At 38.6% G+C, this 14,163-nt stretch overlaps 1 protein-coding gene across 4 annotated transcripts in view; it reads left to right on the forward strand.

Annotated features, from left to right (window-relative positions):
- Positions 1-14,163, forward strand: part of LOC103489798 (sterol 3-beta-glucosyltransferase UGT80A2) — a 36,466-nt gene that overhangs the window by 1,844 nt on the left and 20,459 nt on the right. For 3 of the 4 annotated variants that reach the window (XM_008449104.3, XM_008449102.3, XM_008449103.3), the window contains exon 2: positions 1,314-1,501. In XM_008449104.3, coding sequence (XP_008447326.2) covers positions 1,314-1,501 — 188 coding nt within the window. Of the gene's footprint in view, positions 1-1,313; positions 1,539-14,163 lie in introns of those variants that run through there. The other variant, XM_051083102.1, reaches the window with a different exon arrangement.

The following is a 14,163-nucleotide window of genomic DNA, read 5'->3' on the forward strand; positions in this document are numbered from 1 at the left end:
TCATTTCTACTGCTACCTTTTCCTCCCTCACCCAAAAAAGAAAAGGTAGGGGAAACAAACTTGAGAAATCTCTGGCCGGCGAGACAACTGTACGGATGATGAAAAAGTAGGTGGACAGTTAGAATAAATGGCAGAGGAAGATAATGGTACTTACGGTATAATCAACAGTGAGACACGACTCCTGAAACTAGCTCATCGAGTAGTGAGAAAACCTTTGTGGGCATGAATGGTGAAGCTAAGATCGCAGACAGGAGTGTGGTGATGCAGCTATGTTTAGCGACAATGGCAGGATGACAACGAATAGACCGATAACAATGTGACTATGTCTAGCGACAGTGGCAGCTAGAGTTGGTAAGAAGGCTTTGTCGGAAAGATCACACTATTGGGTAGAAATTTTTTTCTTATGCTTTATATGTTTACCCTTGTTTATTTCAATGAATTACATTATAATAATTTTAGATATATCAACTCAATCGTTGGTCATCATTTTAGCGCCATCCAGGAGTCTAACTTTCTTCAAGCCTCAGTATTATCCCCCAACTCCAAAACCCTAGCCCAAAGATGGATCATTAGAGGCTTAGAAAGATTGCCAGTGCCGTTCGGCCCGGTGGAAAGGGTAACATGAGAAGAAAGAAGAAGGCAGTTCATAAGACCACCACAACGTCCTTGAATGTCATTACTGCTATTGGGAGGTCAACATTTTCAAGGACGTTGTGGCTATCCAATTTGACAACCTGAAGGTTCAAGGTTCTATTGCTGCAAACATGTAGTCCTTAGTGGTTCTCCTCAAACAAAGAAATTGCAGGATATCTAGCTTGGTATCGTCAATCAATTGGGACCAGATAGCTTGGACAACTTGCGTGAATTGGTTGAACATCTTAAACAGCAAGTACCTGGAGCAGGTGGTGATGCGAAGAATGCTCAAGAGGAGGATGGCGATGTTCCAGAGTTTGTTGAGGGGGAAATTTTGAAGATCCCGCAGAAAATAATCGTTCTTTTTAGACAGATCCTTTTGAAGGAAAGAAGTGTTTTATGCTGTTTTATACTTCCTAGTGTTGCTTCATACAAGTTTTATGATTTCGACACTTCTTAATCTTATCATAATCGTCAATCATTATTTTATTGATACAGTATTTCCCCATTCACTTCTTTTTAGATATAATTGGAGCCTCTCATTCTTTTTTTCTTATTAAAACTATGACACGTTCATGATTCATCCAAATACAAATATAATGGGAGAAACTATGCATTCACGTTAAATTAAGAAGCAAAATTGATTAAACAACTGACAGATGACTTTTCTCCAAATTCAGGTATCTCTGGCAAGACTCTTCTTAAAGTCAACACCATGCCCATACAGACATCAAATATTGACCAGTTGGAATCTGATTCGAGTCAGCATAAACTAGAAAGATCAAAGACTGAGGTGCACAAACATAATAAGTTTCTTCCTGAAGAGGCAGCTAAAATTTTTGATGATAAGATTCCTGTTCATAGGAAGGTATAATACTGCGGACACATTATTTTGCTAACATAAGGTATAATGCAGATTACGATTTAGTCATGTAAGGCTGGACCTAGATGATTATTGTTCTAACTTTCATTCTTCTAATCAGAAGCCTCAGGATTTTATTTTTCCTCTTTATTTTTTTCTAAAAATATAAGTTCATTTAGATAACTCTTTTTCAGGTGTATTGAAAGATATCTTTTGGTGCAAACGATAATTTTTAATTAATGTTATATAAATCAAGCACTCCTTGATTTTTTAATCTAATTGACCTCATTTAGATGCTCTATAAGCTTTGCAGTATGATATATCTCCTCTGCTTTTTATATTCTTCTGTTGTCTAGAGGATTTCAAGGGTCACACTAAAAGAAAAAGGCTAAATTACAGAAAATACTCCTAAACTTTTAACTTTATCTACAGAATGCCTCAGAACTTTGGAAAGTTTCATTTTATCTTAAACTTAAAAATAAAAAACCCTTACTATTAGTTTTTTACGAAATTTGATCTCGTCTCTTCATTGTCCTCAAACATTACTTTGTGTTTCTTTTTTAAAAAAAATACCTCTGTACTTCTAAAAATTCAATAGTTGCATTAATACTCTGACAGACCACCTATTATTTTACAATACAGTAGAAGGGGGAAGAAAGGGAAGACACATGTGAAGGAAAGCATAAGCAATGATAATGGGGACCACAGTGGGGCCAGAGTTAGTTAGAGAATATGCTAGTGTTATAGGAGGGAAGCCGGGGGGGGGGGGGGATCATTTTGTGTACGGTTTCTGTTTCATCCTTGAGAGATAGGATAACAGAGAGGGAGAGAGAGCTAGCAAGTTCTTATGTTTTTCCTTTGAGTTCTTTTACAAATTGATCATTGAATCGATTCTTCATTGTAATCCTTTACTAATGTCAATTGAATAAGAACACTCTTACTTGGTGTTCTATCATATTGGTATCATAGCTTCTTTTCCTCGGGAAATCAAAAGAAAATGGCCCAGAAATGCATCGAAGAAAAGTTGGAGATGTTCGATCAAGAAATTTCAGGAATCCGAGTCGAATTGCACAAGTTACCGACTATTGAAGAGAACCTGATGTCCTTTGCGAAAAGTATTGAGAGGTTGGGAATCCAAGCCGAGAAGCAACTGTTATGATATATATATATATATATATATATATATATATAACATTATATGTCCATTATCGTAATTGTACATACAGCCTAGGGTTCCTTTGTTCTCTATATATATGTAACTTTACTTTGACTCTAAATAATAAGAAATATACTTTTCTTTGACTTTTTGAGTACATGTTATCAGAGCCTATAGGGTTTCGAATTTTCAAAACTATTAGGGTTTTGAATTTCGTAGTTGGTGACTTCCTTCTCCATTAGGTCTTAAGTTTAGGTCATTTTTGAGTGGCCCTTTGTCGACACCGCCCAGCTTAGAAGAAGTGCCATCGCCATCTGCTGCATTCTGTCGTCGCTGATTGTCGAGAAACGCCGCGCATGAGCTTCACGCACCGCCGGAAATTACTGTACAGCCACCACGCATCAGCTCGTGGGAGCGTGTGGAGTGTCTGTTTTGACCTCCGCCTTCTGGGCTTGTCTCGAATCCTATTTTCCAGTCATTCTGTGCAGTTGAGTCCATTGAAGATCATTCGGGTTTGACGGAAGTTAAAGATTACGACCTCGTTCTAGGTTGTGGCTGGTTTTGTTCCAATTTTGCAGCTGTTTAGATTGATTTGTTTTGTTTGTGTGGACTAAAATCAATGTGTCTCCGATATGGCCGACATAAAGAATATGGTAGTTTCTAACGTTATTCCCTTAGCCTCTAAGATCATCGAACATAAATTAAATGGATCTAATTATTATGATCGGCGTCGGAAAATCTTGTTCTATTTAAGAAGTACCGATATGGATGATCATATGATTGAAGATGCCCCAAAAGATGCAAAGAAGAAGAAAGATTGGCTTTGTGATGATGCCCGTCCATATCTTCAGATAAAAAACTCCATTGAGGGTGAGATAATTGGATTGGTTGATCACTGTGAGTCTATTAAAAAACTTTTGGAATTTTTAGATTTTCTATATTCAGGTAAAGAGCAAGCACATATAATGTTTGAGGTTTGTATGCAGTTTTTTCGTGCTGAACAAAAAGCTGAGTCTGTTACTAGCTACTTTATGCGCCTTAAGAAGATAATCGCTGAGCTTGCTTTGTTGTTATCCTTCAATCCTCATGTTAAAGTTCAACAAACGCAACGATAGAAGATGACTGTTATGATCTTTTTGAATGGACTTTTACCTGAATTTGGAATGGCGAAGGCACAGATTCAGGATCATGTTGTCTTGTGTTGTCATGACCTTAATTATGTTGTCTTGTTCTTTCCTGGTTATTGCTTGTTTCAGGATTATGTGACGAAGAAGGTTATTGGTAGAGGATATGAGTCGGGAGGCCTTTATCTCTTTGATTACCAAGTACCGCAAGTTGTGGCGTGTCCTGTTGTTCCTTCTCCCTTTGAAGTTCATTATTGTTTAGGTCATCCATCTTTGTTCGTGTTGAAGAAACTTTATCCCGAATTTAGGTCTTTATCCTCTTTAAATTGTGATTCGTGTCAATTTGCTAAATTTCATCGTCTTAGTTCAAGTCCTCGAGTCAATAAACGAGCAAGTGCTCCATTTGAGTTAGTTCATTCTGATATTTAGGATCCATGTCCAGTTGTATCTCAAATAGGCTTTCGTTATTTTGTTACATTTGTTACCGATCATTCTCGTCTAACTTGGTTATATTTAATGAAAAATCGTTTGGAGTTATTATCTCACTTTTGTGCCTTTCATGCTGAAATAAAAAATCAGTTTAATGTCTTTGTCAAAACTTTGCGCACTGATAATGCAGGTGAATATTTTTCTCATACTCTTGACTCTTACTTGTGTGATCATGGCATTATTCATTAGTCTTCGTGGGCTGACACTCCATCTCAAAATGGTATTGCAGAATGCAAAAATAGGCATTTACATGAAACTGCTTGTGTTTTATTGTTTCAAATGCATGTTCCAAAAACTTTTTGGGCTGATACTGTGTCTACGACTTGTTTTTTGATTAATAGAATGCCTTCATCTGTTCTTAATGGTGAGATTCTTATCGTGTTCTTTTTCCTACCAAGTCTTTGTTTCCTATTGCTCCTAAGATATTTGGTTGCGTCTGTTTTGTTCGCGATGTTCGTTCTCATCATACTAAGTTAGATCCCAAATCCTTGAAATGTATCTACTTGGGTTATTCGCGTGTTCAAAAGGGGTATCATTGTTATTGTCCTACTCTTAAAAGGTATCTTGTTTTGCCTGATGTTGCTTTTTTGAGGATACACCTTAAACTTCATCACCATCGAGTTCGTGTCAAGGGGAGGATGACAATCTTTTTATATATAAGATTACCTCTCCCACACCATCCTCTTCCACTGATGCGCCTCCTTCTCGCCCATTGCCTTTTCGAGTCTACTCTCGACGACCTCTATCACAACCTTCAGATTCATGTCCTCCATCAATGCCTCATTCATCATGCGATTCAGGACCAAGTGATGATCTTTCCATTGCTCTTCACAAAGGTAAACGTAAGTGTACTTATCCTGTTTCTTCTTTTGTTTCCTATCACCAATTGTCTCCCCCCATATATGCTTTTATTACATCTCTCGACTCCACATTTATTCTTAACACTGTTCATGAAGCTTTATCTCATTCTGTTTGGCGAAATGCGATGATTGAGGAGATGACTGCTTTAGATGATAATGGTACTTGGGATTTGGGTATCTCGTTCTGCAGGAAAGAATGTCATTGGTTGTAAATGGGTGTTCTCTATTAAGGTGAATTCTGATGGAATAGTGGTTCGATTGAAAGCTCTTGTTGCCAAAGGTAATGCTCAAATCTATGGAATTGATTATTCAGATACATTTTCTCTAGTTGCCAAATTAACTTCCATCAGCCTATTTTTTTTCATGGCTGCTACCCATAACTGGCTTTTGCATCAACTTGACATTAAGAATGCTTTTCTGCATGGTGATCTTTAGGAGGAAGTTTATATCATCTGGGTTTGTTGCTCAGGAGGAGAGTGATAAAGTGTGTCACATTCGAAAATCTCCACGTGCGTGGTTTGGTAAGTTTAGTCAAGCTCTTGTACACTTTGGTAATCAGAAGAGTACATCTGATCATTCTATTTTCTATCGCCAGTCTGATAATGGTATAGTTTTACTGGTTGTATATGTTGATGATATTGTTATTACTGGAAATGATGCATCGGGTATTTCATCTCTCGAAACTTTCCTTCAGGGTCAATTTCATACGAAAGATTTGGGTTAACTGAAATATTTTTTGGGCATTGAAGTGATGAGAAGTAAGAAAGGTATTTATTTGTCACAACGAAAATATGTTTTTGATTTGTTGTTTGAGACATGAAAATTAGAAGCCAAACCAAGTGGTACTCCGATGATGCCGAATCAGCAACTTGTTAAAGAAGGAAAATTATGTAAAGATCCTGAAAGATATAGGAGATTAGTTGGGAAGTTGAACTACTTAATAGTGATTCGACCAGACATTGCTTATTCTGTAAGTGTGGTAAGTCAGTTCATGTCTTCCCTACAGTGGATCATTGGGCTGCAGTAGAGCAGATTTTGTGTTATTTGAAAGTTGCTCCTGAATGTGGGATCTTATACAAAGATCATGGACATGCGAGAGTTGAATGTTTTTCTGATGCAGATTGGGTGGGATCTCGAGAGGATAGAAAATTGACTTCTGGATATTGTGTCTTTGTAGGCGGAAACTTGGTATCATGGAAGAGTAAGAAACAAAATGTTGTTTCTCATTCGAGTGTTGAGTCGGAATATAGAGATATGACGCAATCTGTGTGCGAAATAGTATGGATTCGCCAGCTATTATCTGAGATAGGTTTCAGTACTACAGTGTCGGTTAAATTATGGTGTGATAATCAAGCTACACTTGACGTTGCATCTAATCCAGTATTTCATGAGCGAACTAAACATATTGAGGTGGATTGTCACTTCATTCGTGAGAAAATCCAAGATGGATTGGTGCCTACAGGATATCTGAAGACTGGAGAATAATTGGGAGATATTCTGACCAAAGCTGTAAATGGAGCAAGGATAAGCTATCTGTGCAACAAGCTGGACATGATCGACATATTTGCTCGGGCTTGAGGGGGAGTGTTATGATATATATATTTATATTATATGTCCATTATCGTAATTGTACATATAGTCTAGGGTGCCTTTGTTTTCTATATATATGTAACTTTACTTTAACTCTAAATAATAAGAAATATACTTTTCTCTAACTTCTTGAGTACAACAACAACAACTACTGTTAAAGTACGTCGAAAGTATGGCAAAGGAGAAATAGGTGATGATCGAAGTAGCGGAATCTGCAAGTGAAGGAGCTACGATGGAAAATACACTCGAAGGAGGACGTCGATAACCCTCTATTTTATTACAATATAGTGGGAGGAAGAAGAAGGAAAACGCATGTGCGAATGAAGGGGAGAGCACTAGGAGAGAGGACCACAATGGTGGGGTCCATAGTTAGTTACAAGGAAGAAGTGGTTAAATGGGAAGGGATTTGGAAAGGAAGGGGAGAATTTTGATGAGTGGTTTCTGTAAGTTTCCTTCAGAGAGAGGAAAGACAGAGAGGGAAATCTTGTTCGTCTTTGTTCTTAGTTCTCTTTATTGTTCTTACCTTCTTCATTTTATTTCCAGAATTGAATTCATCAATCCTATATTGTATTCGTTGAAATTCATATCAATACAATACGAACACAAGTTTCTAGTGTTCTATCAGTAGTACGCTGATGAAAGAAATCGGAATCGAAGGACGGACGAAGAAAATGGAAGCTAAAAGAATCCGAGTGATCAAAATAAGTTCAAGAAGGTCAAGATGCAAGTATTTTGCGGTGACACCATTGCTGCAATTACCGAAGGAAGTACTAGAAGAAACCTTCTTGAATGGGCTTACCCCATGGATCAAAGTTGAAGTTGAGTGTCGGGAGCCGGTTGGGCCGGTGTAAATGATGAAATTGGCTCAACGAGTGGAGAATCGGGAAATCACGCAAAGAGAAGCAAATTTAAAGGGGAATATCAAAGGTAAGGCCTAAACTAACTTTTCCATTCATAAATCTGTTAATCCGTTAAATGGGAATGAGAATAAGTCGGGAAATAACTTCCCTATAAGAACGATAACCTAGAGAGGGGTGACGACTGGAGAAAACCGGCGGAAGGTCCAGCGAAAAGACTTTCTGATGCTGAATTTCAGGCACGGAGGGATAAGGGACTTCGTTTTTGATGTGATGAACACCCATGTACGCCATAGATGTAAAGCTAAAGAACAGAGAGAGTTGAGGATGTCTATAGTTTGGGAGAATGATGAGGAAGTGGAGATTATTGAAGAAGACGATTATGAAAGGAATAAGGAGATGGAATCTTTGGAAATAGAAGAAGAATAAGGCCAATTGTAGAGCTATTAATAAACTCAATAGTTGGGTTGTCTAACCCTAGAACTATGAAGGTGAAGGTGAAGATTTAGGGAGAAGAAGTAATTGTGTTGATTGATTTTGGTGCCACCCACAATTTCATATCTCGCATCTGAGAAAGTAGTGTCATCCTTGCAATTACTATTGAAAGCAATAAACACGAAACCGACTTACGTGGAAATCCGAGAATCGGGAGAAAAACCATAATGTTTTTAGTTTTATTATTTTCTGATATGAATACAATAGGTACAAAGGGAGAAAATAAATAGAATACAATAGGAGTAAGAAAGGAAAATATATAGGAAATATTTAGGAAATAAAATCTTATATATTATTCTTTCCAAAAATAATTCTAATAATTCCAACACTCCCCCTCAAGTTGGGACGTAAATATCAATGAGGCACAATTTGCTAACGCAAAAGTCGAAGTTTGGTCTGAGAAGCCCTTTGATGAGTACATCAGCAACTTGTCGGCTCTAAGGGATGTACGGAATGCATATGCTCCCACTGTCAAGTCTTTCTTTGATGAAATGTCGATCAATCTCAACATGTTTAGTTCTATCATGCTGAACTGGGTTGTTAGCAATACTAATAGCAGCTTTATTATCACAAAAGAGCTTCAATGGAGTCTCACATTCCTGATGAAGATCAAACAGGACTTTCTGGAGCCAAATTTCCTCACATATTCCCAAACTCATAGGTCTATATTCGGCCTCAGCACTGCTTCTGGCCACAACATTTTGCTTCTTACTCCTCCAAGTTACAAAATTGCCCCAAACAAAGGTACAATAATCGGAGGTAGACTTTCTGTCAACAACAGATCCTGCCCAATCCGAATCAGTATATGTCTCAATGGTCTTTTTGTCTGTTTTTCTAAACATCAACCCTTTACCAGGTGTCGTTTTTAAGTATCTCAAAATTCTTTTGACAGCTTCCATGTGTTCCTCATAGGGAGCCTGCATAAACTGGCTGACAGTACTAACAACAAAGGAATTATTAGGATGAGTATGAGATAAGTAAATCAATTTACCCACAAGGCGCTGATATTGTTCTTTATCAACTGGAACTTGATCTCTAGAGTTTCCTAGTTTATAGTTGAATTCAATAGGAGTGTCAGCGGGACGACATCCCAACATACCTGTCTCGGTTAGCAGATCAAGGGTGTATTTTCTCGGAGACACGAAGATGCCTTCTTTAGATCTGGCCACCTCCATTCCAAGGAAATATTTCAGATTTCCCAAATCCTTGATTTCAAATTCATTACCCATTCTCTGCTTAAGTTGATTGATTTCTGCCTGATCATCTCCAGACAAAACGATGTCATCCACATAAACTATCAGAACTGCAATCTTCCCTTCTCGGAAACTTTTGTAAATAAAGTGTGATCAGAGTGTCCCTGACTGTATCCTTGGGACTTGACAAAAGTAGTGAATCTATCAAACCATGCTCTGGGTGACTGTTTCAGATCATATAAGGATCTCTGGAGTTTACAAATCTGTTGACCAAAGTGGGCTTCAAAACCAGGCGGATGGCTCATGTAAACCTCCTCTACTAGATCTCCATTCAGAAAAGCATTTTTAACATCTAGCTGATATAGAGGCCAATCTTTGTTTACAGCAACAGAAAGAATGACTCTGGCAGTATTTAACTTAGCAACATGAGAAAAGTTTCTGAATAATCAACACCATAGGTCTGAGTAAATCCTCTTGCAACTAACCTTGTCTTGTGTCTGTCAAGAGTTCCATCTATTTGTATTTGAGAGTGAACACCCATTTACATCCCACAGGCTTGTGTCCCTTGGGTAGGGCACAGATCTCCCTAGTGTTATTCTTTTCAAGAGCTTTCATCTCTTCCATGACAGCATTCTTCCATTCAGGGCACTCTAAAGCAATATAAATATTTTTCGGTATTGTGGTAGAGTAAAGGTTGGCAGTAAAAGCTCTGAACTGTGGTGATAGATTCTCGTATGACACATAATTAGATATGGAGTGCTTTGTACAAGACCTAGTACCTTTTCCCAGTGCAATAGGAAGATCAAGAGAAGGATCATATTCATTATGTTTCCTTGTATGGCCCTGTTCAGCTTCATCGTTACTGGTTTCTATTCTAACCTCAGTCTCATTACCACGGTTCTTTTCTTCCATATTTTCAAAAACAGCAGCATCAGACCTGTCATTCTCACTCATCGTATTATTAGTACAAGGTTCTGTAGGGTTTTTGTCTCGAGGAGGTTCGGAGTCTTGGACTGAAGCCGGCGGTTGACTAGTAGGGGACCCGACTTCCTTTCTGAAATTCTTCCTGTAGTATGTTTTCTAAGAAACTTGGTTTGTAGGTAGGATTATAGGGTGAGGATCAATGTCAGACACGATACTAGGAGTAGGTTCGATAAATTCAAAGGTGCTGTTAGACTCTTCACTCACACTCTCCCCCTGAAGATGGCTAACGGGAAAATAAGGTCGGTCCTTACAGAAAGTAACATCCATAGTGACAAAGTATGTCCTGGACGGTGGGTGAAAACATTTATAACCACGCTGTTGAGGGGGATACCCAACAAACACACAAGCCTGAGCCCGAGGGGTAAATTTGGTTTGATTAGGGCCAAAACTATGGACATAAGCAGTACACCCAAACACACGAAGAGGAACCTTTGAAACGAGATGAGTAGAGGGGTAGGACTCCTTAAGGCATTCTAAGGGAGTTTGAAGGTGGAGGATACGAGAAGGCATTCTATTGATTAAATGAGCTGCTGTAAGAATAGCATCTCCCCACAGGTATGAAGGAAGGAAAGTGGAAAGCATAAGGGAACGGGCTACTTCCAGAAGGTGACGATTTTTTCGCTCGGTCACTCCATTTTGTTGAGGAGTGTAGACGCATGAGTCTTGGTGAACGATCCCCTTTGAGGCTAGAAATTCACTAAGGTTATGGTTTTGGAATTCCCGACCGTTATCACTCCGAAGAATAGCAATTTTTTTATGGAATTGTGTTTCAATGGTGTGATAGAAGTTTTGGAAAATAGCAGAAACTTTAGATTTATTGGTGATAAGGTAGACCCAGGTAAAACGGGTATGATCATCAATGAAGGTTACAAACCACCTTTTCCCAGATAAGGTGGTGACCTTGGAGGGACCCCAAACGTCACTATGAATAAGGGTAAACGGTTGTGTGGGTTTATATGGTTGTGAGGGAAAAGAAACACGATGTTGTTTTGCCCGAATGCACACATCACAAAATAACGAGGAGACATCTATTTTAAGAAAGAGATGGGGAAACAAATATTTCATATACGTAAAGTTCGGGTGACCTAATCGAAAATGCCACAACATATAGTCATGTTCAGAGGTGCTTAAATAGGAAGACAGTAAACTAGTCGTAGAGATACTACTACCGGAGGTATCATCATTAAGGATGTAAAGTCCCCTGCTATGCCGGGCAGTGCCAATCGTCCTCCCCGAATTCAAGTCCTGAAAGCAAACAGACTCAGGTAAGAAAGTAGCTTTATAGTGCAGCTCACGGGTGATCTTACTGATAGATAACAAATTGTAAGAAAGCTTAGGCACATTCAAAACATTCTGGAGGGAGAAACCGTCATAGAGGATTATTTGTCCTTTCCCAGCAATCGGGGCTAAAGAGCCATCGACTATCCGAATTTTCTCATTACCGGCACAAGGGGTATAAGTGACAAAGTGCTCCGAAAAACCTGTCAAGTGATCTGTGGCCCCCGAGTCCAAAATCCAGAGGTTCGTCCCATCAACACTAATAAGGTCAAGGGGTTGAGACATACCTGATTGAGCAAGGGCGCTTAGAGTAGGAGAGCTGGTCTGACTAGCAGTAGGGCCAATGGGCTGAGAGGTGCTGGCAGTCTCCCTAACATCAGTACGCCTTAAGTTCTGTTGCTCGTTGGAGGAGCGTTTGTTACCTCTTGGGGGCCGACCGTGGAGTTTCCAACACTGATTCAGTCTTTGGGGGACACTCTGGATACCTGCGGACTTATAAAAGATTGATAAAAGAGTTGTATTGGGAAGGAATGAAACAAGATGTAAATGTAAAGAAATATTGTGAAGAGTGTCTGGTTTGCCAATGCAATAAGTCATTGGCCTTGTCTCTGACGGGGCTATTGTTACTATTGGAGGTTCCAAATAACATTTGGAGTGACATTTCAATGGATTCCATTGATGGACTACCTAAGGTTCTGGGGTTCGAAGTGATTTTAGTGGTGGTAGACAGGTTGAGTAAATATGCACAATTTTTAGCATTGAAGCACCCCTATACGGCCAACACAGTGGCTGAAATTTTTTTTAAAGAAATCGTAAGGTTGCCTGCTTATCCCACATGATAGTGACTGATAGAGATAAAGTGTTTCTAAGTAACTTCTAGCTTGAAATGTATTGTTTATGTGGAACAAGATCGAGCAGAAGTTTAGTGTATCATCTGTAGACTAATGGGGAAACTGAGGTAGTAAATCGAGGAGTAGAGATTTATCTGCGTTGCTTTTGTGGGGAGAAATTGGGTGAAGTGGTTGCACTTGGCAGAGACAGAGTATTGATCTAATACCACATTCCAAAGATCAATGGGTATCACCCCATTCCAAGCTGTCTTTGGTCGTTCACCACCACCACTTATCTACTATGGAGATGTTGAGACACCTAACTCTATACTTAATGAACAACTTAAAGAGAGAGATGTTACTTTAGGAGCATTGAAGGAGCACCTCAGAGTTGCCCAAGATAAGATGAAGAAATATGCAGAGTTAAAGGCATCTGCAGTTTCAAGTTGGAGAGATGGTATTTTTAAAAATCCGGCCGTATCGACAAGAGTCTCTAAGGAAGAGAAGAAATGAAAAGTTTTCTCCCAAGTTTTCTAGGCCATACAAAGTAATTGAAAAGATTGGACCAGTTGCTTACAAACTAAAATTACCAACTTCAGCTGTTATACACATGGTGTTCCATGTCTCTCAACTCAAGAAGATGATAGGGGAGCATACAGAAGTGCACCAGATTGTTTCATATATCTCTGAAACTCATGGATGGAAGGCTGTACCAGAAGAAGTGTTTGGTTATAGAAAGAATTCTTCAGGAGTGTGGGAGGTGCTAATCAGTTGGAAGGGTTTACCACCGCATGAAGCTATGTGGGAAGTCTGTGATGATTTCCAACAACAATTTCCTGACTTTCACCCTGAGAACAAGGTAGATTTGGAGGAGGAGTGTAATGATAGACCACCTATTATTTTACAATACAGTAGTAGAGGGGGAAGAAAAGGAAGGCACGTGTGAAGGAAAGCATAAGCAATGAGAATGGGGACCACAGTGGGGCCTAGAGTTAGTTAGAGAATATGCTATTGTTACAGGAGGGAAGCCGGAGAGAGGGGGGATCATTTTGTGTACGATTTTTGTTTCATCCTTGAGAGATAGGATAACAGAGAGGGAGAGAGAGTTAGCAAGTTCTTCTGTTTTTCCTTCGAGTTCTTTTACAAATTGATATTGAATCAATTCTACATTGTAATCCTTTACTAATATCAATTGAATACGAACACTCTTACTTGGTGTTCTGTCGTACTCTCACCCTTTGAGAAGAAGTTAATAATGTCTTTACTGTCAATATACAGATAGAAAATGTGTATCTAATGACCAATCGTTTCCATCTTTCATTTCCTCTCTCATCTACTTCAATCAACGAGTCTCATTTGTCATCCCGTTTCCCTCCCATTTTTAATACCCTATTAACCCCCTCATTTCATTCTTCGATCTTTTGAACTTCTCTCATTAACATTTTTTCCTCTTCTTAAATATTAGAACTTCTTAAATATTAGAACTTTAAAGAAACAAATAATTCCTACACCTTAGCAATCAAATACTTTGAAGTAATCTGTTTTGATTACTTTGTACCTAGTTTACATTCTAGATTCCATTTGTTGTTCTAAGTTAGAGGATTTTGATTAGCTCACTCTTATTGCGGTCTTTGTTTTGGTTATTGTTTGTATTTGCTTTAGCCCTTTTGCACTCTGTATAGTTTTGTTGTGTTTTGAGAATTAGTCTCTTTTTTATCATGAATGAAGAGGCTTGTCTCCGCTTCAAAAAAAAAAAAAAAAAAAAGGAAAAGAAAATAAAAGAAGTAATCTTGAGTTGGGAAATAATCAAAG

The sequence above is a fragment of the Cucumis melo genome, chromosome 4 (genome assembly GCF_025177605.1).
Source record: "Cucumis melo cultivar AY chromosome 4, USDA_Cmelo_AY_1.0, whole genome shotgun sequence".
In the NCBI taxonomy this organism is placed as follows: Eukaryota; Viridiplantae; Streptophyta; class Magnoliopsida; order Cucurbitales; family Cucurbitaceae; genus Cucumis; species Cucumis melo.